Raw genomic sequence first — 25,088 nt, forward strand, 5'->3', positions numbered from 1 at the left:
TTGTTTTCGCAATACAATATCTTATAGGATGAACGCATCCTCAGATAAGTAGTTGGAAGCATCAGCCCTGTTATAAAATTTTACATAGAACTCATATTGAACATTTCAAAGGTAAGAGGCACATAAGTAAACTGAATAGACAGTATATATAAAGCTTAAAAAGGTAAGATAGAAACTTCCAAAAATTCAATTCTTTACATTCTTCGAGGGAAAAAATTTAAAAAAATTCAACAGTGCCACCTTTGACTCTCCCCGAAGATATTACCCCCTCAAAGTTGACTTATCGAAGGAAGCGGGGGCGTGAATAAATTTCCTAACCTCTTTAAAACTTTGGGGGACAATATTTTCCGGTTTTAATCGATTTCTAAAGGCAAACCCCTCGATCGCTGATATTTCAAAAATTTATTTTTTCAGCCTATGATTAAAATTGAGTTTTCTGTATGTCCTCTGTTGTACTTCGCTTGACACTAGCTGATACAATTTTAGTACGCGGAAGAGTTGGAGATTGAGGCCATGAAGTCGCTTGAGGTGAAGAGATACGAATTCAACTTGACCATCAGCCATCTGGAACAAAAAATGGTACAGATGCACCAACATCATCTGGAGTGTCTGCTCAGACTCAAGAGACGGTATCTGCCTTTTCATATGACTTTACCTACCGTGCTTAAAATTTGTGAATTTCAATTTCGCAATTCGTTCAGGTTACAAGGTTTATGCAATTTGCTCAGCTTAAATGTTTTCACGATTAATATGTATATATATTCGGACTATAGAAACGGCGTGTTTAGAATTTAATACAAATGTTAGATAAAAATAAATATTTGTCAATGGTCAAACTCTTCTTGGCATAAAGTTGATCAAAAAACGTATGGACATTAGAGAACCCAGGGTACGACTTCATCGGTCACTAAAACGTTGAGGCAGAGAGCTTACTTTGAAAGGTTACCTTAGACTTAAAGAAGTCAAAGTCCTAAACTTAGTGTCCTATACGACACTAAATTTAGGCCAAAAAGTAGACTGTCACTTCTCTCAGTCGAAGTGCAATCTTTCAAACTAAGAAATCTAACCTTTGACACTTGAATAAAACCGCTATAGATAATCGGGTGCTTCGCTATCTGAGACAAGGACGTTTATTTTATTTCAACTCCTGTATAATTTGAAAAAGAAATGTATTCTTTCACTAATCTGCAAAAGAATACTCTTAACTTCAATTTCACATGGAATTCAACACTTTCGCACCGTTTGGTTCTCTAAAGAGGTTAGAACAAAATTGTCGTCCCCTCAGGCCTCGTGCCCAGAACTCGGGGTGTCAAGGCACTAAGTCACTGGGGCGACTAAGGTTTATAATACATAGATGACGTAGATGACTAAAAAATAATAATACCCAAAAAAATTGTGAAAAATGTGGGGCCAGATGTGCTCCAGTGAAGCATAGAAGTGATTTGACGCCAAAGTGATGGAAATAATTTTTTTAGTAGCCCGGGTCTAGTAAAATAAAAATTAATAAAATATCGGAACCTTATAAGCGTTTATTATCAACACCTTGATTATTATTAATAGCCGCCTTTATCTTCTCAGCCGGCTATTATAGCGCTCCTCATTTTTTACAATTCAAAGAATTTGAATTGTATTGGGGCGCTGTCTTTTTTTTAAGATCTGTTCACACATTTTCATGATTTTTGAAGTCAAATTGGAGTAGTAATTTTGGTCACGCTGAAATAGGAAGTGGAGCGAAAAAGCGAGTCGTATTGCGGCGTGAATTTTTTTTTTGCTCTAATTCCAAAGTAGAGTGAAAAAACGGTGTTTGAACAAAAATTCGGTTTCTCGATAGTGGTTCTTTTCACATGCGGCAATTTCACTTTGATTTTAAATGTTTTTTCGATTTTGTCGATCCGATTTTTTCTAATTGGTTTTCCCATTTCATTCTTAGTTCGTTCTGGGCCTAGTTTTTTGTTTCAACCAAATTTCCATTCCTTGCTAATGGTTTTTTGTCCACATGCCGCATTTTGATATTGTTTTTCTGTTTTTTTTAAAATTTTTTTGATCAAATTTTTTTTTAGAAAAAGTTTCCCCATTTCCTTCATAGTCAGTTCTAGATCTAGTTTTTTATTTAGTCAATGAAAATTCTTTGAATTGTACTTCAGGACTTCTCCTGCTATGTTTTTTTTTACTTTGTCGTATAAAAAAATGTTTCGCTTTACCTCATTTTGCCGCTTTTTCAACATTTTGCGTGAAATCTTTTTGACTTCAGGCTAGTTTCTCTCTTCTCTCATTGTGCTAAGTGTGATTTTGAAAATCAGTTGCTCAGTGAAACAAATCAAAATGAACAGAGTCAGTATAAAAAATTGAAGTAAGAAATAGAAACGGGATAAACCTATAAAGCTCAATTTTAGATGCCCGCTATTTGCCTTGAAAGTCTTAGTTGCCATCTCTAATGCTTATTGGTATTGATAGTTGCCCTTGTAGCCTCTCTCTAGGAAACAGAAGTATATTCAACTACAAAATTTCATCAAAAAAATCTTTTTTTTTTCAATTTCTTCTATTCTTTCAATCCCAATCATGCTTATTGGAATCAACGGCGGCTATTTTCCGGCAATCTGCAGTGTATGTTTTAATTTTTGTGTTCTGCTGCCAACTGCTCAACTGAATTGAACAAGTTGAGGCTCTGAAATGATTAGTGTAAAAGTTTTCCATATTTTAATTTCTCGTGGGGAAAACACGAGAAATGAAAGTATAGAAATTGTTGAAATTCTTAAGTCCTTTTTTTTTCCTTTTCTTGTTCGTTTAAAATTCTATATGTAAAATTTGGGAGGCCTGGCTGAACGGAATACGGGTAAGAAATGAGTATCAAACAAACTCAATAATATAGCTAACGAATTTGCTCACAGAAAAGAAAACATGCTAATTGTTGAATGTGAGGAAAGAACGATAGAAATTTAATTTAGTAAATTTTTAAATCTTTTTTGTCTAACACAAGTTTAGTTTCAACGATTTTTCAAATTGCCAGGTTGTGAAAATGCGGCATGCTTTGAACTAAAAGAAACTGACAATTGTTATAAGGATTTTTTATAAGCTTTTACTTATCGGAAGGACATTCATTATAGCAGGAATAGTACCTCTTGAAGGTTTTCAGCTGAAGACTTTGAATTTTGTATTACCTCTCCTTCTTAATGATTTGTTTACATACATCTTTAAGTGATATCTTATTCAACGTCTGACAAGAATTTTTTATAAGAGCATTTGGCTCCTGACGTGGTGGAATATTATGAGTAACTGCACATTACCGATCCATCTTAGCTTTTCATCTAGTTTTTGTAATTTAAGTTTTTGATTAATCAAGCTTTCGCCAATTAGTCAACGAATAATGAAGTAAAAAAAATAAGCTAAGATGCGGTATACTTGTAAAAAAGGGCATCTAATGTTGCTCTGGGATTAGCCCCAGAAAATTTAACCTTGCTATTTCATTTTTTAATTTATATACTCATAAAAGGCCAGCGTTTGCTTTTTAATCAAATTTTTGGGTTTTCGTTTAAAATTTTAGAGAAAAAAGAACCATCATTTTGTTGCACTCAAAGTCTACCTTGATTTTTAATTCAAAACAAACACATTTTATTGGGTGTTAAAAAGAAAGTGGAGGTGTTGTAAAAATTGAAAGAAAACAGGCAATAGAAGAACCAACAGGTGCGTTTTTTTCTTTTCGTACTTTCCTAATATTTTTCAGTTTTTAAGTTCAATTTGTGTCCAATTTGATCAAAACAAAATATTTTAAATTGAACATTCGAAAATTTTTTTGAAAAATAGTTTCGTTATTTTTCCTTAAACCCATTGCAATTTTAAGACAACATTGTAACTTATTTTCTCTGGTTTTTTGTTTGGCTGAAACGAAGAAAAACCAAAATTTAATTGAAATTACCTTCTACTTTTTGCTGCTTTAATTGATTCTAGCCAATCAAAATTTCTGAGCAGATGAGAGCCCCTTTATTACATATTAATTGATTCAACACAATTGTATGGACAAATTATAGCAATGTTTTTGAGTAACTTAAGAAAAAGATCAACTTCCTCTTCTTCAAAACATAATTAAGCTTCTGTGGGAACAATTTTTTTGAAACTTGCAGTATATTTTAACCCACGTTCCCTAGTTCATCTGAAAATTGATTTTTCAAGAAAATCTTTTATCTAATTATTATAATCTTTTTTATTATTCCAGATTCTTTCAATGATTCGCAAGTTTTATTTATTCTTTAGTTTTTTGCTGACCAGTAAATTTAATCGAAAGAAAGTTTTCAGACGTCATCAGTAGAATTACGCACCAAATAAAAAAATGAACACAGGAAAATTTTTAGAAAGCCAGAAATACATTTTATTGTGCATTTTTGCGCAAAATTATGATCTAATTTTCAAAACTGCCTCCTAGTTTTTAGTGAAATAATTTGACTGCAACGTTACAAAATGTTTTTTCAGGGACCATCAAAAACATAACAGAATAAGCAACCATTTGAGGAAAGAACGAGACAAAAGATTGTTTTTCATATGCCTTGAATTTTGTGACATAAATTGACTTTGTTCTTCCTTCTCTCCCTTTGTCGCGAACTATTAAATGGCAGTCTGATTTATTGCAGGTTTTTTATTTCTTTAGATCTATTTTTTCACGTTTTTCGATTCAATAAAATCAGTTAAAATTTATTTTAGTGAAGTAGATACTTAGTCAGTGAAGTACCACAAAATACTAACCGCAGCCTTGTCCTCCATTTAATATAGCATTTATTTGAGAAAAACGATGAAGAAACGTTTTTTTTTTCAACACAGCTTCGTTCTTGTAAACAGATGTTTGGCTGACTTAAGAACATATTTTCCACAACTTATCCGAATTCATTAAGTCTTCAATTACCGAATGCACCAGCATGAGTTAATTGATTTACAAAACGTCCGAATTCGAATAAGAAAAGTTTAAGAACTTTTAACTTTATACTTGTTCATTGCGTTTCCATGTAAACACAGAAAGAAAGAACTTATGTTTGGTTTGTTTTAAATAGTAATAATTTTCCCAAAATTAGAATTATAATTTTAGGACGACTATTGCATGATTTGATAATAACATTTTATAATTGCTTGACAAAGATGCAAATTTTAGCACAATCTTCAACTCTTTTTTAACAATTTTTCTGTATTCGGTATTTCTTTAATTCAAAAACCTTAAAACTGAATTTTGGACTGACCTGATTAGTTGAAGTTTCATCATTCCGAAACATATTAAACAAGATAAAACAGAAGTGAAAATTATTGATAAATAGGATTTTAACTTTTTATTTTCTCTTTTTGAGTTCTTGTGCTTATCATATCCAGTCACTTATTTGTTTGCTATTTTTAGTGTATCAACTTATCGCCGCAATTTTGTTTTGCAAATAACTCTCAAGTAAGTGACAATGTGTATTTTGACTTCTGGTAAAATTATCTCAAAATGAAATTTCCGAATTTTTCAGTTTCCATATTAAGGCATAAGTCGTACTGAAGGGTGTTCCGAACAATTTGCGTCAATTTCGAAGGAAAGAAAAGTTTTTGACAAACTTGAGACGTAGGTTGGAACATTCTGTAGTCTCGCAGGAGCCGTCTTGTTCGATTGGTATGCGTCGAAAGAAATTTTGAACCAATGATTGAACTTCATTCGTTTGTTTACATTTGACAGATTTCTGTGTTCCCCAGAAGAAGTCAACTGCAGTGACCTTGAGTTCTGGAGGATTCCAGATGTGCCAGTAGAGGACGAGTGCTGTGGGATCGACCACTGTACGTTCAAATCAAAATAAGTCCATTAGGTATTCAATTTAGGGGTCCTAACAGCCAATTTAGTGCGTACGCAGCTTAATCTTGATGTGTTAAAAACCGTGAGTAAAGAATAATCCCGAATGATTCAGGAATTTTATCGTATAAGATCTTATCAGAGCTTACTTACACGATAAAAATCTCACCCAATACGTTAATTTTTAGGTTACGTTTGTACTTCAGCGAGACTTGGTGCTTCTTTGATCTTCGACTATTTCCACGAAATGAATTGACATTCGCAATATCTTCCTGCTCAAAGATTGTTTGAGTAAAAAATTGAAAAATTTCCAGAAAAATCATTTTTCGTTGTGGTTTTTTATTTTTTATTTACAGATGGTTGGTAAAAAAGGTCCTTAACTCTTATCGAAGAATTTTTTGTAAAAACATCATTTTCCTTGACCAAATTGTCCAAAAGCAATGAAAAAGTAGAAAAAAATAATTTTAAAATCTGTTACACCTGATATCTGTTAACAATATAAATTGTCAAAGTGTTTCGTTTATATGAATATACATTTGTTTGCTTGTATGTTTGTACGTGATTATAATTCGCATTTAGTCAGTTTTTTAAAGCTTTTGTCAGTTTTTGTTGGTTAGTTGAACAAACTTTCTAATACAAAAGTTATAATATATTATTAAGTTTACGCCGCTCTAAAAATTGTTACGCAAACTGAATAACTTTGAGGAATTGTTTTGATCAGCAAATATAATCATTTATTGCATCAACACTAATTTCAAGTGATCAATCTGTTATAGCAAGAGAAAAACACTACAATGGAACTGAAAATCAATAGGAAAAGTAATCTAATTTCTCATTGCCCTCTATTATTCCGTCAAACTCTATCCGCGAAATCTTCTGTTGATTCCACTGATCTGAAAACAATGTTAAACCCATTGTTTGTTTCAATTTCGGCAGCAAATAGAAATGAAATAATTTTGGAAGCAGTAGAAAAATGAGTGAAATCTATAGAAAGTTTGTGTTTTGCTGACTTTTACGTGGTTTCATTCGTTTTTATTAAGATGTATCTGCTTAACAGTTTTAAGAGGTTTAAATCAACCTCTTACATTTCAAGTTCAAAGGCCACAAAAACTCCAATATGTTAATTTTCGGATTTATTCTGTCCGCCCCCAGCTTAGTGAGCATAAATCTTTCATGACCCCAGGCGGACGTGCTATTTTTTTACATAGTAACGTGCTATACAAAAACATATAATTTGTAACTGCGGGCCGAAACAGAATAAATCCTAATTTTCTTTTTTTTGTGATTTATTTGAAAGAAATAGGAGACGTGTAAAAGATCATAACGATTTAAGAAAAGAGGACCGTTGAAAAACAATTTACTACAGAGCTGCTGTATTTGGCCTGATTTGGAAATAGGATTAATAGCATACATGAAATTACCAGAAAGTTTCAAATTGTATGAAGCCAGATAATTGAAGCACTCTTACACAATATTTTGATCTGATGAAAAAGTTATGGAGTGCTGCAATTGATTTTGTTGAACTTTGACGAAGCCATTGTCCAAAACACACAAAAAATAGATTGATTATTAATTGCTCTCAAACAAAGTTTGTAGCAATTATATTAGTCCTGTGTTCTTTTATATGCGATTTTTCGCGTTGCGGATTTTTTATCTGGCCCGTTTAAATTTTTGTCTTCAAAAACGGGATAAACAGTTAAAGACCGGAAGGCAATAAGTGGCTTTGGAGGTCTCTTAAAGTTTCGATAATTTTGACCCACCTTAGTCCCCAATCCCCTCACCCTCAGTCACTCCCCCCCCCCGGTCTAGCCTCCTCCAGCTGGCGATTTGACGAGTTGAACCCCTTCTCGTCCCGTCCAGCCCTCTCAGCCTCCCCTCCCCCCCATCACTTCAACCCCTCCCCATCACTTCAACCCTCCCCCCACACTACAGAAGCCAACGGTTCGCCGGTCATTTGCGAGTAATTCGACCGACGGCAGTCAGTTATGTTTATTATTTTTACTCTGTTTTTGGGCAACAAGATTACCTAAGATGTGAGAGCATTACTAAGAGACTTGAAATTATGTATACAAGATAGAAAGAACATGTAAAAAAAGTAGTGATGGGTGAAAAATGTGAAAGAAAAGTATTCAAATTGAGTGTGATATTTTGAAAAGAACTGAAGGTGTGCAATTATGCCAGGAAAATGTGGAAAATATAAGGGTTTATAAATTTTAGATTTTTGTCGCGATTACTCTGAAAACGAAACGAATTCCGAATATCATACACGCTTTTTCGAACGAAAATGATTTGAAAATGGGTTTAATTTGTGGACATATGGGCGTAGAAAACAGAGAGGGCAAAATTTCTGCAGACTGGTGGTCAAATTTTCTGAAAGATAGCTATCTGTTTTTTGTGTTGACATCAGCTGGATTAAATTAATGCAATTGGGGAATCTGGCTGTTGGAGTATTTCTCATGTAATTTTTGAAAAAACTGCACCAGTGTTATTTTAGGTTTATGTTTTATCTTGGATCTCATACGAGGAAAATACATTCTTTGATTATGATTTTGCCGAACATTAATGCTTCATTTATGAATCCTTTGTTCTCATCCAGAGATCCAACATGAAAATTTGGATTTCATATATTAATCACGAATGATTTCTCTGGTTTCATAGTAGTCTCGCTTTATTAAATTATGGAGAGTGTGCAATTATATATCATCCTTGTAAGAAATCAAAGAAACTTTAATCCGGAGTTTTAATAAAGAAGTATGACATTTATAACCGTAGGAAGGCATTTTTCCCTGATTTTCGTTTATTCGAGTAGATGCACTCAACTACTCCAGATGGGAGGCACTCTCAGTTGAGCTGCAGTCTCTGCCATTGGACGAACAGATTTCAGTGCTTGTTCACGCCTCCCTCGCTCCAAATGTCATTGGCCAATTTATCGCACAATCTGATAAGTTAGTTCTCACTTAATTTTAAAAACTAGGAAGAAAAAAAAGGATGTTAAATTTGAGTTGTGTGCAACACATTTCAGAAATTATTGGGAAATATAGTTCAAAATGGGTTGACATAATTGTAAAACAAACGGGATAGAGAAAACAGTTAGTTGAAAGGCCGCTCTACCGAAATACAAAAGACGTCTTTTGTACTGTCGTGTTCATTCAATCAGTTTTTCGATTCCAGGGTTAGGATGCAAGGAAAACTGCTTTTTTTGATTACAAAAGACTTGGGGCGAATAAGTGTCCTTAAAATGCCCAACATTGAAACTGATACTTTATGCATGCAATAACATAAAAAAGTTTTTGTAGAAGTTGTAAATAACCGCCTTCATCTCAACCGGCTATTATAGCCGCCCTATTTTTCACATTTCAAGATATTTATATTGCATTGGGCCACTCTCTTTTTGCTACTCAAGGAGGAGTGTTGGTTTTCATGGTTTTTAAATCATTGAACGCTGCGTTCATTGAACGACATTTCGACATTGAAAAGTGTTATTGAAAGAATAGCGCATATAGATTTTTGTAGAACTAAATTTTGATCATGCTGCAATAATATGTAACCCCTTGATATTGATACCAGTCTTTCTCGAGGCCTAGCAATGCGTTTCAAGTGAAAAATCAGCATTCATTATCAGTCTTTTTTGGTTAACTGATGGCTTTTTATAAACCTTTTTATTTTCGGATCTTTGATCTCATTCTTTTTCTAGAAACTCGCGTCTTTACCAAATCTTATAGTTCCGACTGCAACTATGGTTTTGTTAGTGATATTGGGACGTATCCAGGCGCGTCCGGAATTCTTCAATTTTATTGGTGGTTTTTTTATTAAGTGACTTGTTTATTTCTTAAACAAGTGCAAAAGATGACAAAATCAACCCATGTTTTCAATTTGTGCTGACCAAGCTGTTAATAAATACTTTTCATTGATGATAGAAATCAAGCATTCTTTCTGAGATCTTATTGACAAATGTCATCTAGCACATTTTTTCCAGTAGATTTAAATTTTAATAGTTGATGTATTTACCGTGGTACACTTGCCTGATTGTGTTGATGGCCTCTACTCCCTGATAGTCTTTGCTGATTTGGAGGTTGTTTCGTTGAAAAAGTCAGCGACAAAAACATTTTCTATATTTTGCTTTAAAAAACTCTGTTAGGCCGTCTAAAGTTTGTTTAATTTTGAACAAATATACAATCCAATAAAAGTTTATATTTGAAACTGAGTCGGAGGAACAAACATATGACAATTTTTTGTACAAAAAAATGTGAATAAAATGACGCTACCAAATGAAAGCAAATTTTATCAAAAAAAATAGGAAACTTCAGTTTGCTTTTTCCTCATTGCCATGAAACATAGTTTCAGACCTTAACAAATCATTTTTTTTTACTAATTGACAGAACCAGTTTTATAGAAGGCTATGCATTTATAATAGATTCGAGTTACGAATTGGTTTGATGGTGTGATAATGTGATTAAGCAAATTTCAGAAGTTCAATTTAGTTGTTTGCAATACTTCATTGCACGCTTGACAATTGTTTAGAAAATTTTTTTGCTCTTTTAAAAATTTTTGTTAGGTTTTTTTCTTTTTTGTTTTATTTAAGTTAATTTGGTACATTCGATCAAAAGAGTTTTAATATATGGATTTAAAGAAAGAAAGAAAGAAAGAAAGAAGGAAAGAATTAATTTCGTTGTTGAATAGATGTAAATAAACAAGCAACGTGGACAAATAACGAGATCAGAGCGATCATCTTTTTCAATTTGCCCAGTAAAATATTGACACGATGACTTGATATACGTTCGTTACATACATGCATAATATAGCAAACAAATTATTCAAATAGGATATCAATTCAATAAACTAGAAAAGCACATGTTCAACATTTTTGTTCACTTCAGTTAAAGACGAATCTAATTAGCTCATAGTTCGACACCAGATATGAGTTTTTCAATTTATGACAGAAACTTGTTACTTCAGCTTGACTACCATTCTCTAAATTAGCGGCAATTATCTGCATTTTCTTTTATTTGTAATATAGTTTAGCACCTCTATAAAGTATTGAATTGCGCTTCAGTTTTTTGTGAGATCTTGTTGTTCTCGTCTCTCATGAGATATGAGTTGAGAAAAATTGCATAGTGAATCATAAAATGTTGCAGGGAAAAACGTATATTTGACAGAAAAGGCAAGGCTGGATCATTAGTTTCCATTTTTTGCTGGAAAGCAACCTTTTCAAATTGTCCGTAGCCAGTTTTCAAAGGCCTCAAACGTTTTTTTTGTTTTACACAATGTGTTAAAATCTGGGGAGCTAAATGTATTATCAAACCTTTTTGATTTCTCCGTTTGATTCTTTTACTTTCATTTTTTTCGGTAGCTATAGTAGTTTTCTCATTTTTATAACAATAAAAAATAGCTCAAGCACAAGCTAATAACTATGCGTGCGCAGCAAGTAGTGTTTTTGTGAAAATCTCAGCGGTATAGTTTTTATATCCTGCCCAGCTTATCATAAATTAGATACAGGTAACATTTTCCACCGTTAAATGATTATCCCATTCTCATTAAATTATTTGAAATCTGAATATTTTTTTAAATTTGTTTGATTTCAGTTGCATAACTTAGATATTTTGAAATCCACAATTTTGCAGGATAATTGAGCGTCAGACTTTTGCAAGTACTTATTAGCGGATTAAGAAAGATTTTCTAACCAATAGCGGAAAATTTAAGCTCGATGGAATTCTAATTTTTTAAAGTGTTTTGATCTGTTCTCTATTAATTAAATCAGTAATATTGAAAATTCTTGTTTTTGTCGAGTGAATTTCATTTTTTAGTTGATTTGTTAATCCTAATCCGATTATGTTAATTGCTTTTTTTGTAGGATATTTAATTCTGCTAGGACTTTCAAAATAAAGCATCATCTTATGATATTTATCTCATATCTTGCTTTAACACCATTTTTGAAGCCTATAACGATATTGCTTCGCTCAGTTTTTTCTGGTAATCCTGTTGTTTTGATCAGATTAAAAATGAATATATATTTAAGGTTTTTGAACGGCCTCCTTGAAACGGATCCTAGAAAGTCAATTTGTTTTGAGCTTGCGTGTAGAATTTTCAGATGATGAAAATACTTTTTGAGCAATTTTTGAATGCAAAGATAAAAGATTTCTTCAAATTGTTATGAACAGGAAGCAAAAAATGAAACGAAATTTATTATGACTGGAATAATCGCAAACAATTTGTATTTTAGGTTTCTTATCGGTTCAATTTGAGTTGAATAAAAGTTGATTCCTATTTTTCCGGACAAGTAAACAATTTATTTTAGACTAAGTGTTCTGGTCTGGGTATAGTTTTCCATTTAAAGGCTCATTTGTAATGCAATCTGAAAATCTTCAATTATTTTGAATTACCCTATTTATCTGTTTTTGTTGTGGGAGATCAATGGTCGATTCGTTACCGCTATTCTTTGTTAGAAATGCATGAAAGATTTAGAAAAGTTTGTTAACATTTGATGAATTCTGTGAATGTGGCGAAAACATTTTAGCAACCACAAGAATGAACTATATTTAGTGCAATTCATGCAAGAAAAATTCAAAGTTAGTTGCACTGAATGAGATGTAAAATTTTGATTCTAAATTTCAAAAGGACGTCATTTTTTTCCATAGCAGTTTATAGATCCACCTAAAAATTTACTAAGATTCTTAAAAAAATCAGTTTCCAAATTTTGTGAATTGACAATTGCCCATTTTCACTTAAACTCTTGCGATAGTTCTCCGTATTGCAAAAACTCACCTTTTTGATCTAATTCACCGCTAAAAGTAACGGCTCTTATCTTTTTTACTCTAAATCACCATTTTTCTCAATTTGTTTCGTAATGAGGGATCGGCTTGAAATGTGAAGATCAATTGAAGTGCTTCCTAATCAGTGCTTGGATAAATGTTTGGATAATTGAAGTGCTTGTTTGGAAACAAGGTCATTTTAATAAACCAGTTATCGGGAATTGATATTTAATTGAAATGATAGAGGGGTCTAATCGATATGAAATGGTACGAGATTGAAGTAATGGGGATAAAAAGACTGAGCAAGAAAACTGGTCAGTGTCAGGACAAAATATCCAGAGAACCAAAATACTCAAAATCTACTAAAAATTTTACCCTATAGTTAAAATAGTCAGAAAAACTATTTAGCAAAATATTGCCTAAAATAAGCCATTTATGGTAAAAAAGTATATTTACCAAGATTTATTGTAAGATGTTCATTTGGCCATGCCTCAGCGGCCCCTGCTACTTGACATAGAACTATCAGTACCAAACACGGGATCAAATATCCGCTGAAGTATGTTAAAGCATTTTTGCTATACCGACAGCTAATTCCATTGCTAATTGGGTTATTAAAAGAAAAAATTCAATGGGATTATATTGGGTTTTATGGCATTGGGTAATTTGGAATTAGGTAAATTTGCATCAAACCTTCAAAATCATCCGTGATTGTAGGGACCTTTTTAGTTGACCCGTTTCAGATCCTACACTAATGCTGTTGTGCTAACCATATGTAACTTTCTGGGAGGCAACATCGATTATGGCATGTCTCAACCGTCCAATTACGAGTTAGAAAATAACAATGCCATCTACAGGAACGAAGACAACAGTTGTTTCTGCAGTGTTAACGATTGCAATAATCTCAAAACCGCTCTCAGAAGGTAGGTATATGGGTTTACTACATTTTAATAGAAAATTGTTTCATCTTAAAAAGTAAACAGCTAAGAAAACATAGTCAGGCACTTACGACCAAACCTTTGAGACTAAAATGTGGTTCCGATATTAGTCCGACCCCAAAAATATTGCCCAGAGATCACTGGTGGGTCTATAGTTTTTAACATAGCTAACTTGCAGTGCCTGTAATGGAACATTATCAATATATTTTTGCATGCAAAAAGTGAAACACTGCAATAAGTACACAAAGTCTAGTTAGTATTGAAAAAAATATCTATACAATGCTTCTAAAGGCGTTGCTATTTTTTTATTTCAGTGCGGACTTTGTGCCCTCCCGAGGCGACCTTGTGGCCCTGTTATGCAAAGTGACGCAAGCAGACAGGAGTTTTGTATTGAACTACGTCCTGTCTACACAGTCATGCATTTCTCTACAGCCAGCAGTTTTTATCAAACAGTTCTCTGGGTTAGAACTTAATATTGGAATGTACTGACCCCGTTAGAACAAATCACTTTGTTCTCAATTGGATTACATGGAGCTATTCAATGCTTCCCTCATTTGTATGAGTGGTTAGAACTAACTACAGTCTTTGAACACCAAAATTGTCAGCACACGAGAGTTCGAACAGCTCGAGACAGGCACTTTGAGACCAAAATGTTGTTTCGATATTCGATATTCGATAGATGTCCGCAAAAATATTGCCCAGAGATCACTGGTGGGTCTATAGTTGGGTGGGTCACTGGTGAGCTGATACATCATTATAGGCTGTAGTTTATCTGCACATGATATTTGTCCGCTTAAAACTACTTAGAACCGAAGACTATAGTTCGTTTTTAATATGTCATTATAATGTGTCAGCTCTAACGTTATCCCACTCAGAAGAAAATTGGGATCTTTTCCGTTTGGTTATAAATTCTTATACCTTTCAATCACGTTTTTTACACAGATGACAACTTGCTCGCGTGACATCTGACTTGCTTCAATCGCCGTTTCAACTGAATCGGGTTTAACTGAATAGGGTTTCAACTGAATCGGATTCAATTAAATTAGCACAAAATTGTGAAAACGATCAAGGATATCAGGGCAAAATAAAACAAAACCAATTAAATCGATAAAGCCCAATGATTCAGACATTCTGCATTAGGTTTTAAGAGTTCATTGGAGCTGTTGCTAGATAGCATTAGTATCAAGCTCGAAAGCTTCTAATTTTCAAGCCGAATTGAGGGTAGTTGTAAAATTATCTAAATGAAACTGCACTCAAAATCAGAACACTTTTTGAAGCTTAGCAAATAAGGCTGTCAATACTTTTTTCCAGTTTCAATCCCGGTGGCCGTCAAGGAGGCCTGTTTCGACATTTTGGCCTGTTTTTGGCTCTGCAATTTTGGTCAATGATTGTTCTCGGCCGTTTCGGTCCGCTCGTTAAATCTGCTTCTCGACTATAGTGCCACTATTATGGATTCAATCAGTTGCAGAAACATCAAAGATTTATCACACTCCAATAAGGATTTAAATACCTCTAGATTTCATTGAGATTGTTATTTAATGCATTTATATGGTTTCAGTCATTGCAGTGTGAAACAACAGATGGAAATTATTGAGATGATGCGAGATGAATTGGGCCCGATCTTCTCCAGATGTGGCGGAGTAGGCGGAATGGGTGGCTGTGGCGATGCCGCCAATCCTTTCAACGCATGTGGGAAACTTTGCGGAGCAGATTTGTGTGACGATGCACGCTACTGCGTAAGAATTGTTCACTTCCTCATATTGAATTTTATGGTAAAAAGTTTTAAATTTAGTTCAAGTCAACTATTTTGTGTATTTTAATACTAGTCCATTTTTGAGTTGCTTTACATAATTCTGTTTCAACTCACAAAAAAAAGAAATCGACTCTGATTGATTCACATCTGCCAATGACAGCTCATGTAAAGTAAAAAATATGCAATTTCGAGAGCTATTTCAAATTCAATCAAAAATTCTGGAGGCTTTAGTATGACGAAATTCTGCAACCAATTCCCAGAAAACAGAAGTGAGGAAAAAAGTATGAATTAGATTTCTCGATTAAATGCGATAAACAGCTATAACATAGACAAATTTTGCACTGGAGGGTACAGACAACGGGGTCAGATACCCTTACTCTTTAGTATGCAGTCGAAACTATCTTTTTTGCCTAATACTCTGTTGGTCTGTTGATAGGAGACATCCAGTTCGTGCTGTCAGTGCAGCAACTCAAACACTCAATGCAGCCTCTTGGACTCATTTGAGAAAGAGAGGGAGTGTTTTGCCAGGGAGATGATGTCACTCATTGATATGCCACTTGTGTCCTCTTCAACTGTCGGACACACCCACTGTTGCGATAAAATATCAACGACTCACCCTCACATGTAAATATTGCAAAAAAAACTCACAGAAAAGGAAATGTTAACACCTCACAAGCATTATTGGAAAAAAATGAATTTCTGAATCAGACACCCCCCATCTGTTAGCATACGGCCACCAGATTTGAACTGTTTTTTCCTTAAAAAAATATAAATATTGCCGTTTTTGCATGATATTTTTCGGGGAAAAGGATCGAAAAACTCTTCCGTTTTGTGACCGATATGACTATCTTTTTGGACGGTTTTTAGGAGGCTATGACATATATTTATTTCCCTCTCCTTTCAGCAACAGTTCATGCGAAAATAACCGCGGTAAAACGAACCGGAACAAAGTTGTTTGGGAAGTAGGAAAAATAACAGAAAAGTTTAACTCATAAACGCTAAAGGTAAAAAATCACCTTTAAATAACGACCAAGAACGTTCATCTCATAAATAATTCGGTTATAACGGTTCATAGACACGCGTACATGGTCTGATCCTAAAAATAAATGGTAATGAGTATGCGATATGTTATGCTATGAAAATAATTAACGCTCGAAAAGACATATTTATTTGCATAATCATGCGGGTGAAAACAATAGTGATGTTGCAATACTGTGAACCTGACAAAAATATGTGAAATGCGATTTCGTTGTGAGTAAAAACAACAGCTGATATCTATATATTTAATCGTTGTTACTCCTTTGAACTACAATTAGGTTTGCAGTCTTTAGCGCATTAAGGATTTTAACGATTTATCCAAAAATCCCAGTAACAGTTGACCTGTCCGACCAAACGCAAACGTGAGGATTGATTATGATAAGGTGTACAAACCAGTGCTGTCGACAAAACTGTTGAGAGTTTTTAAGATTGCAGCCCAGAAAAACTGAAAATTATCACTGCTTTTGATTGAAAAGTTTCCTTGTCATCAAATCTAGACAGGTAATGATAGTTATTTGTTCTATGGAAATTGAGCATTCATAGTGATTTCAGCGATTTTCAAAACAGTAAAATATTTGCGAGAAAGGAAAAAACAAACTCAAAATTTGGTTTCATTTTTGGAAATAAAGAATCTGACACACCATCCGCTGGAATATGGCCACCAGAGTTTAACTATTTTTCCTTTAAAAAATATTTCCTTTTTTTGTATGGTAGTTTTCGGGAAAAGGGTTCAAAGCTCGTCCGTTGTTTGATCACTACTGTCATTATTGATGGTTTTTTTAACTATTCCAGTGGATGAATTAACCTATTCCACGGGATGTATTTCCCCCTCCTCCACCAACAGTTCATGCCAAAGTAACCGCTGTCAACTGAACTGAAATAAAATTTTTGAGAAGTAAGAAAAACAACCGAAAGAGTCACCTACTAAAAACTAATGATAAAAAATTCAGCTTTAAGTGACAACAAAGAACCTTCACCTCCTAAGTATTTTGGTTACGACCGTGCATAAACCTTCATAAATTGTCAGATCCTAAAAACTAATTATAATGTCTAAGCGATCTGTTATGCTAAGCAAATTTTCAACCAGTGATAACACAATTTTTTGCGGGATCGAGCTGATGAAAACAATAGTGATGTTGCAATAGTATGCACCTCAAAGAATATGTGCATTTCATATTCTTGCACATCTCCATTCGATTGTAAGTAAAAATTACAGCTTAAGTTTCATATCATATAAGTATTAACTTTCATAGTAATATTTTGCTCCGTGTTGAAGTTATAGCTTGATCAATGTGCAAGCCGGGCTAATTTAGCTTCTGTTTTTTAAACATTCTGTTGTGTAATTTGTTTTCTTTAGATTCTGTCGTTTACTAATATTTCGAAAATGTACTGGCTAGATCTCAGTTTTGGGGACGTCATAAAAATTCCGTACGAGCTTTAACAAAATTAATTTTCTGTGTTCACAAAGCAAAGATAGTTACAAAAAATCAGAAGATTCAAAAACAAAAGTTGCTGCTCCCCGCCATTCCTAGCGTTTATTTTTTACAGTTAAGTTGATTAGACTTATTCTTGCAGTCAGTTCCGTTACAAATCTGCTGACACGACCTTTGACTAATTTTTCTTTAACATTTGATTGTGGTGGCAAAATAATTGTTTAAATACAAAAATACAAATTAGTAATTTTTAATTACTAATAAAAAGTGTTTTGCTTCTTTTCAGATCGATCTATATAGCGCCCTAGAGTTTATCACCGTATGAACTCACCTCTCGGTTATTTAAACCCGCAATTTCATCAGCCCGAAATCGTTTTAAATACGCACTATCATCTATTTCAACGTTCAAATGAACAATGAGCAAAGCTCTATATCGAAGGATTTCGATAACCTAAATTATCTTATCGTCAAGTTAGCGGCATTAAAAAATTTGTGTTTGTTTGAAATCAAAAAATAATCACGAAACGCTTTTTTAAGTTTGCACCTTTGGTCAAAAAAGTTTGCTTCAGAAGCCTGACTGTGTGAGATTAGATAAAATACTTTTAAGTCAGGCATAAATGAGCAGATCAAAACAAAGTAAAACCGTGTTAAACGAAGTCTTAATGAAATCTAGATCAAAATTTTTAATGACAGCAGTGCGGTGCAAATTTTACGTAAAATTTGCAAAGTTGTGTTACCGATTACGGTTAGCATCATACAATTGATTCATTGGATCAAACCTGCTAACATTTCACCATTTGAGGCTTCGGAGTAACTCTGTGAGGGCGCAATCTGGATGCCATCTCAAAAATTTTAGGATGAATTGTCTACTTAAATTAACACAAAAACCAAAATTAGTTCAATTACAAAACTATCATTAACTGTATGGAATTTAATATCAGTTTTGTCTTTATGAACATCATTCAAATTCTGAATCTTTTATTTGTAGCCTTGATAATTTTTCTCCTTTAGCTTCAGACTTTTGTTGATGATCTGATACTTTTTCAAAACATCGAATAATATTATTTTTTTGTGCGGCAGTATCTTTTTTGCAGAGTAGTCAATCTAACACACCATCCGGTGGAATATGGCCGCCAGATTTGAACTGATTTTCCTTAAAAAAATAAATTTGACCGTTTTAAAGTGTAATTTTCGGAGAAAATGGTCCAAAGCTCTTCTGCTGTTTGATCGCTACTATCATTCTGGATGTTTTTTTAACACGATAAGAAAATTTTTATGTATTTCTGTTCCTCCTCCTTCATCAGCATTTCTCGCTAAAATTACCGCAGTCAACCGACCCGATATTTTTTAAGAAGTAAGAAAAACCACCGAAACAGTCACCTCATAAACACTAAGAATCATAAATCAACCTTTAAGTGACGACCAAGAACCTTCATCTCCTAAATACTTCGTTTATTACCTTCCATAAAACTGCATAGTGTCAGATCCTAAAATTTAGTCGTAATGTCTATTCAAAATGTTATGCTTAACAAATTTTTCACCAGCGAAAGCACAATTTTTGCTGAAACATGTTGATGAAACCAATAGTGATGTTGCAACAGTGTGCACTTGAAAAAACGTGTGCATTTCATATTCGTGCAATTCTCCACTCGATTGTAAATAAAAACCACAGCTTACGTCTATATACGTAATCTTTATTACAACCTTCTGCACTTTGGTTCGAAATAGTGGTTTTAGGTTTTCAAAATTTATGCGACAATCTATGTATATGTAATCTATGTGGTGCGCGACATAATGCAAACGTGAAGAATGATTACGAGCAAGCCGTGGAAACCCGAACTGTCGACAAAAATGATTACAAACGTTTTTGAAAAAAATTTAAAGCAGAATCGAAGTTCAACTATGAGAAATGTTTACTAGACTCAATCATCAAATCACATTTATTAGCTCGCAAAAAAACGTTTTTGTAAAAATTCGAATAAAAATTTTGAAATTAATGGGATACAACTTGTTCCCCTTCCTGATTATTGAAAGCTATTTGTTTTATGATATGCATAAGAATTTGTGAAATCAAAAGTTTCATATCATAACATTCATAATTATCAGAGTAAAATCTTGCTCCCTATTGAAAGTGAAACTCAATCAATATGCAAGCCGAGCTAATTTATCATCCGTCTTTTAATATGTTCTGTTATGTAAACCTATTGTCTTTAGATTTTCTCGTCTGTTATTTTTTCAAATTTATGCTGGTTATAAATAAGTTTTGGGAAGTCATAAAACTTTGTAAGATCATTAAGAAATAGATTCAAAACCAAAAGATTTTGCTCACCGCTATTTCTAGTGTTTATTTATGAGATATATTGCTGCGGTCAATTCCATTACGAGCCCTCTGACGTGACCTTTGACTTTTTTTGCTTGTTTGAGGATTTTAGTGGCAAAAAGATGTGTAAATTCAAATTAGTAGTTACCAATAAAGCAAAGTTGTTATTATTTCTTTTCAGATTTATATAACGCCTTAGACTCTAGCACCGTATAAATCCACGTCTCAGTTACTTAAACCCCAAGTTAAACAGCCGTAATTTAGTTCAAATACAAAGTTTTTATCTATTTCAACGTATCTACTTACGAACAAAAAGCAAAGCTAAACTTCAAAGGACTTGAGTCACGTGATTTATCATAACTTCATTTTTGCGGCATTATAAAGTTTGCGTTTGTTTGAAGTCAATTACTAATGACGAAACGCCTTGTTAAGTTCTTCATTAGTAGTATTCCTTTTTAACAATCCTGACCTCTTCGCAAGTTTGGAAAAATATTACTTTTAGGTCAGGAATAAAGGAGCGAACCAAAACCATTGAACTCCAGATCAATATTTTTAGTGGCAACACGGCTGTGCAAGTTTTACATCTGAAATTTGCAAAATCATCTTTCACTTAGGGTTCCAATATTGTGGCTGACGCCTTGGATCAAATTTTTTATCCAGTCACGATGTGAGGCTTCGAAATAACTCCGTGAGGACGCAATGTGGACGTCATCTCAAAAATTGTAGGATGGATTGCCAACTTAAACTGGCAGCAACCGTACGGAATTGAATATCAGTTTTTTCTTTGTCAACCTCCATCAAGTTCTGAATCCTTTGCTTGAAGTTTTGACACTTTTTCCTTCTTTCGTTTCATATTTTTGTTGAAGCTCTGATATTTTTTCAAAATATTAAAGAATTTCATTTTTTGTGTCTTTTTGAAAATAAGTCAAAATTTCCCAAATTACGAGCATGGATCCGCTAAACAAGGCTTCTGCTCTGTAGCGTATACTCACCACTCCATTAGTTCTGACAAATCCTTCATTCACTGCTTCACTTTGACTCCAGGCTTTGAGAAAACTATAAGCGGACATTTCAAGAACACTACCGCATATTTGATAAAGTATGATTGAAATTTAAGCCTGTTATTTTTGAATCTAAGAGCTATCTAATGTTTTTGAACTTCTTCTTTAGTTATTTGTCCAACAACAATATCGAAGGAGTTTTCTATGTCCGGCGGGTTATTGAACTTAAAATCTGGGATCATTTTAAGAGACTGGGGCACTGCATCGTTTTCTGATACAAGTGAAAACAGCAGCACAGTAACATTGGTTTTCGATGGCTTATTGAAAGTTCTTGTCAGGGGCAAATTCAAAATCACGCAAAATCTTATTGGGCGTTTACTATGGTGCAAAAGTTCCTAATGCTGCAAATAATCGCCCGTACGTTTTTTGTTAGTTGTTTTGAAGGATAGCATACAAGCACGCAGGAGCAGTACCAAATAATTATAAATGGAGAGTGTAAATTTCTGATTTTTGGCGGTAACTTATGAGTTTAAGATTTTTGGCGGTAACTTATGAGTTCCGTCTTCTGGCTAAATTTTTAATCATTGGTGATCTGCTATCGTATATGGATAATCAAAAATTAAGATTCGCTCCGAGTCATTTCTTCCGCTGTCAAACTGTAAAAACACTTTGATCATATCGAATAAATCAGTATGCTGGTTCATGCGTTGAGATTATATGCATATTCTTCTTTAAACGCTTAGATATTCGTTTTAAGTTCTTTTTGGACAGGCCGCTGTGGCCTAATGATATTTCGCTGCGTCAATTTATTATTATTATTGATTAAAATAATCGTTCCTGTGTCGCTATATCCCACACTGTAAGGCCATTTTTAAAAAGTTTTGCATACGTTTCGTTGAATTGAAGAGTTAAAATGGACAAAATCGTCCACGTTATTTAGCAGGCGCGCTGGCTCGTAAAGCACCATTGGGAGATACGAAAAAGGAGGCAGTGGGCAAGAAAAGAAAAAGAGACACTCATGCACATGTATCAACTTATTAATCACATTTTGACTAACCTCTGAATTCCAGATTTTTGCGTTTGAATGACTTGTCGTGAAAGATCTCTGTGTGATGTCAGGTCATCTTCAGTGTACGTTCCTCCTTTGCAACTGGACAGTGGAGAAGATTTGCATGATTGCATTGCTCTGCAGTGCTCTGAGTGTGCGTGTCCTCAACACAGTTGTAAGATAATATTTAACGTTTTAATCGCTCTTGAATGAAGTTCATAGCAATTATTGTAAATGTATGTATCTTTTCGCTTATTAAAGAATCAAAGAGGGCCTAAACAACAAAAAGTGCAAAATGTGCACAACAAATTTTGCGTTTGATTTTTTTTTGTAAAATAAGAGAACATCGCCCTTAAATAAATGCTTAGAATAACAACTGCTTCCGATGGTAGAGCTTAAAATGCGCTGAACCTTTCCGTTTTATATAGTTTAACTGAGAGAAAAAATTAATTCAATCAGCTTAAATCCAATCATTTCTCCGACCCTCTATCCAAACAAGTCTTTGAACAAAAGTTGCGCTAATTTACATTCAAAAGTTTAATATCGGATAATTTGGAGTGAATTGAAGATCTTTAATATTGTATTTAATTATTGTTTTCGCTTAATTTATGGTTTATAAAATCCAAAATATGTAAATTAAAAATAACCACCTAATAAAAGTTACATTACTGAATTTTCTAATTCGAACAGGTTTTCCGAAAATAGTACAATCTATGTTTCGGTTTCCCTTAGATAATCCGACCGTAGATTTATTTGAATCCTGGGACCTTTCTGTCAATTGAAATTCTTTTATACCGTTTAAGTATTTCTGATATCATTTTACCCTTGAAATTGCTCTTCGACGTCTCTTTTCTAATTGTGATTTAAAGTATATTCATTTTCATATAACTTTTTGTATGATTTAACCGTTTCTCCATCTTGACTTTCATTTTAATGCTACAACGAGGACATGGGTACGTTGGTTTTTATTGAATGGCATATTGCTGATTATTATGATGCTTTAATTAGGCTGTCTTTTGTCTGTCGTTGAATAATAAAAACACTTATGGATACTTTGCATTGGAATTACACTGGCAAAGTTTTTTCGTTAATAATATTCCTGGCATAATTGTTTATGGTATTGAGAAGACACTTTTTTTGCGTCAGTTTATCTATTTTTCAGTTTTTTAATTCTCTCAAAAGAATAAGAGGGTAAAAAATTAATACTGAATTGCAAAATAATTGAAAAGAATTTCTGCTGTTAGAGGTTTCTGATAACGGATCAAATGTAAAGATCTGATCGATGATTCGATGATGCAATTTTACTGATAACTTTAATCAGTTGAAGTTGTTCTTATAATTCTCTATTAAAAAATAAACCTAAGTACCTGCATTTATCGATTGGTCAAAGGCAGTGTCCTTTAAAAAAGACGCTGAGAGCAATCAATAGTTTGTCATTTTGTCATTTTTTAAAACCATTTTCTCCGTTTTCCCCCACATTTTTGGTTAATTTCTTTCGTTTCATATACTGGTCCCTATTCTTGAAAGCATCTTCAGCCATTTTTGGTGCTTATGCTTTTTTGTCTATGCAAACAGCCAAAAATTACAGTTGTTTGCTACGATATCACTAAATTTGCTGATATCAATATGACACTTGATTGCAATGGCCCAAATAAATTTCCATGAGGAACACTATGATTTAAAATAGCTCAGTTTGATTTTGTGACATCATTTTGAACAAAATGTTTTTTTGTTACGAACCAAAGTGGTTAACAAAAATATTGAGTTCTCTCCGAGGCCATTTTTTTCTTTTTACTCAGAAAGAGGTCCAAAGATATCTAATTCTAAGTTTTAGCTATATGTTAACAAAAATTTGGAAATTAATTCTTTTATGAACACAATAGTTTATAATTTCACTAAAGGATATTTTATAGAGACACTAGTTTTTGTCTTAATGCAGAAGTCTCCTTTTAGTAACGAGGCTATTAGCTTAGAAAGGGCGAATTAGTTAACTGGTCGTTCAATAAATTTGCTAAAATTGGAGTGAATTAGAGGGATCGATAGTTTTGTGGTCCTAAACTGCCTCCTTTCTTATAAAAAATGTATTATTAGCGCTTTTGAAAAATTTAGGCATTGTGATCGTGTTTCTGCATCCACTACTTGCAAAATGCTAAATGATTTTCAATTGACAGTATACAACCTTTCAGTTCGATGCAGCTAGATAAGTGTGTTCGGTTGTAAAATTAGATTATCTATAACTTTATACGATTCTTTTTTGGTGACTCTGGAGCCTCTGATTTCCATCTTTTGACATTAGAGTTTTATCAATTGTTGTTTTGATGTAAATGATTTGAAACAGACATTCTGACAGCCTCTAAGTTGATACAATGAGACTTGTTTAGTTTTTCGTGTAGCAAGAGCATGACTTCACTTATTTAAATAATTGACAATAGGCAAATGAGATTAAAAGTTTAAATTCATAGACATTGCGTCATTTGACGGGTTGGAACATTATGCGATCGCACATTGCCTCGAAAAATTTGATTTTAAAAAATGATGACCATGATATACTACTGATTTTGTTGCAAAGAATTTGAAGCAAAGAAGCAGTAAGAGTTTTTGACCTCATAGACCTTTTGCTCTTTCATTAGTTTTTGCAAACATAATGATGGTTGTACTATGCATCCCATCTTAAACTGGCCAGTTGTGATGCAAAAAAGGGGGTCTTGAAAAATGGGGTTATCCGGATAACCCCAGTTTTCAAGTCCAGTTCACATTTTTGCGGATCATTTGACTATTTGATAACCTTCGTTGTTTAAGGTCAATCTCGTAGCAGAGTGGACTGTGGGGTGGATCTGTTGCAGAGAAAGCTGGACAATCTGGTTCTGCAGAAGTGTTTTGGGGAGAGACGGATGGCAGAGATACTGGAGGAGAGGACAGAGGCTATGCATTGCCATATTATGAGCATAGAGGAGGAGCTCAGAAAAGTTCTGATGCACGTCGAGAACTATATGTGAGTTAACCATTGCCTATTT

The 25,088-nt window shown here is 33.6% G+C and overlaps 1 protein-coding gene across 1 annotated transcript in view; it reads left to right on the forward strand.

The window, feature by feature from the left end:
* The window catches only part of LOC142336580 (uncharacterized), a 62,979-nt gene extending 37,909 nt beyond the window's left edge, over nt 1–25,070 (forward strand). Inside the window, exons 4-12 of the mRNA XM_075385490.1 lie at nt 487–629; nt 5,687–5,784; nt 8,607–8,742; nt 13,287–13,466; nt 13,796–13,942; nt 15,040–15,217; nt 15,671–15,858; nt 22,146–22,249; nt 24,874–25,070. Of these exons, the coding sequence (XP_075241605.1) occupies nt 487–629; nt 5,687–5,784; nt 8,607–8,742; nt 13,287–13,466; nt 13,796–13,942; nt 15,040–15,217; nt 15,671–15,858; nt 22,146–22,249; nt 24,874–25,070 (1,371 nt within the window). The remainder of the gene's footprint in view (nt 1–486; nt 630–5,686; nt 5,785–8,606; nt 8,743–13,286; nt 13,467–13,795; nt 13,943–15,039; nt 15,218–15,670; nt 15,859–22,145; nt 22,250–24,873) is intronic.
* The last annotated feature ends 18 nt before the right edge of the window (nt 25,071–25,088 follow it).

The sequence above is a fragment of the Convolutriloba macropyga genome, chromosome 3 (genome assembly GCF_964194025.1).
Source record: "Convolutriloba macropyga chromosome 3, txConMacr16.3, whole genome shotgun sequence".
Lineage (NCBI taxonomy): Eukaryota > Metazoa > Xenacoelomorpha > Acoela > Convolutidae > Convolutriloba > Convolutriloba macropyga.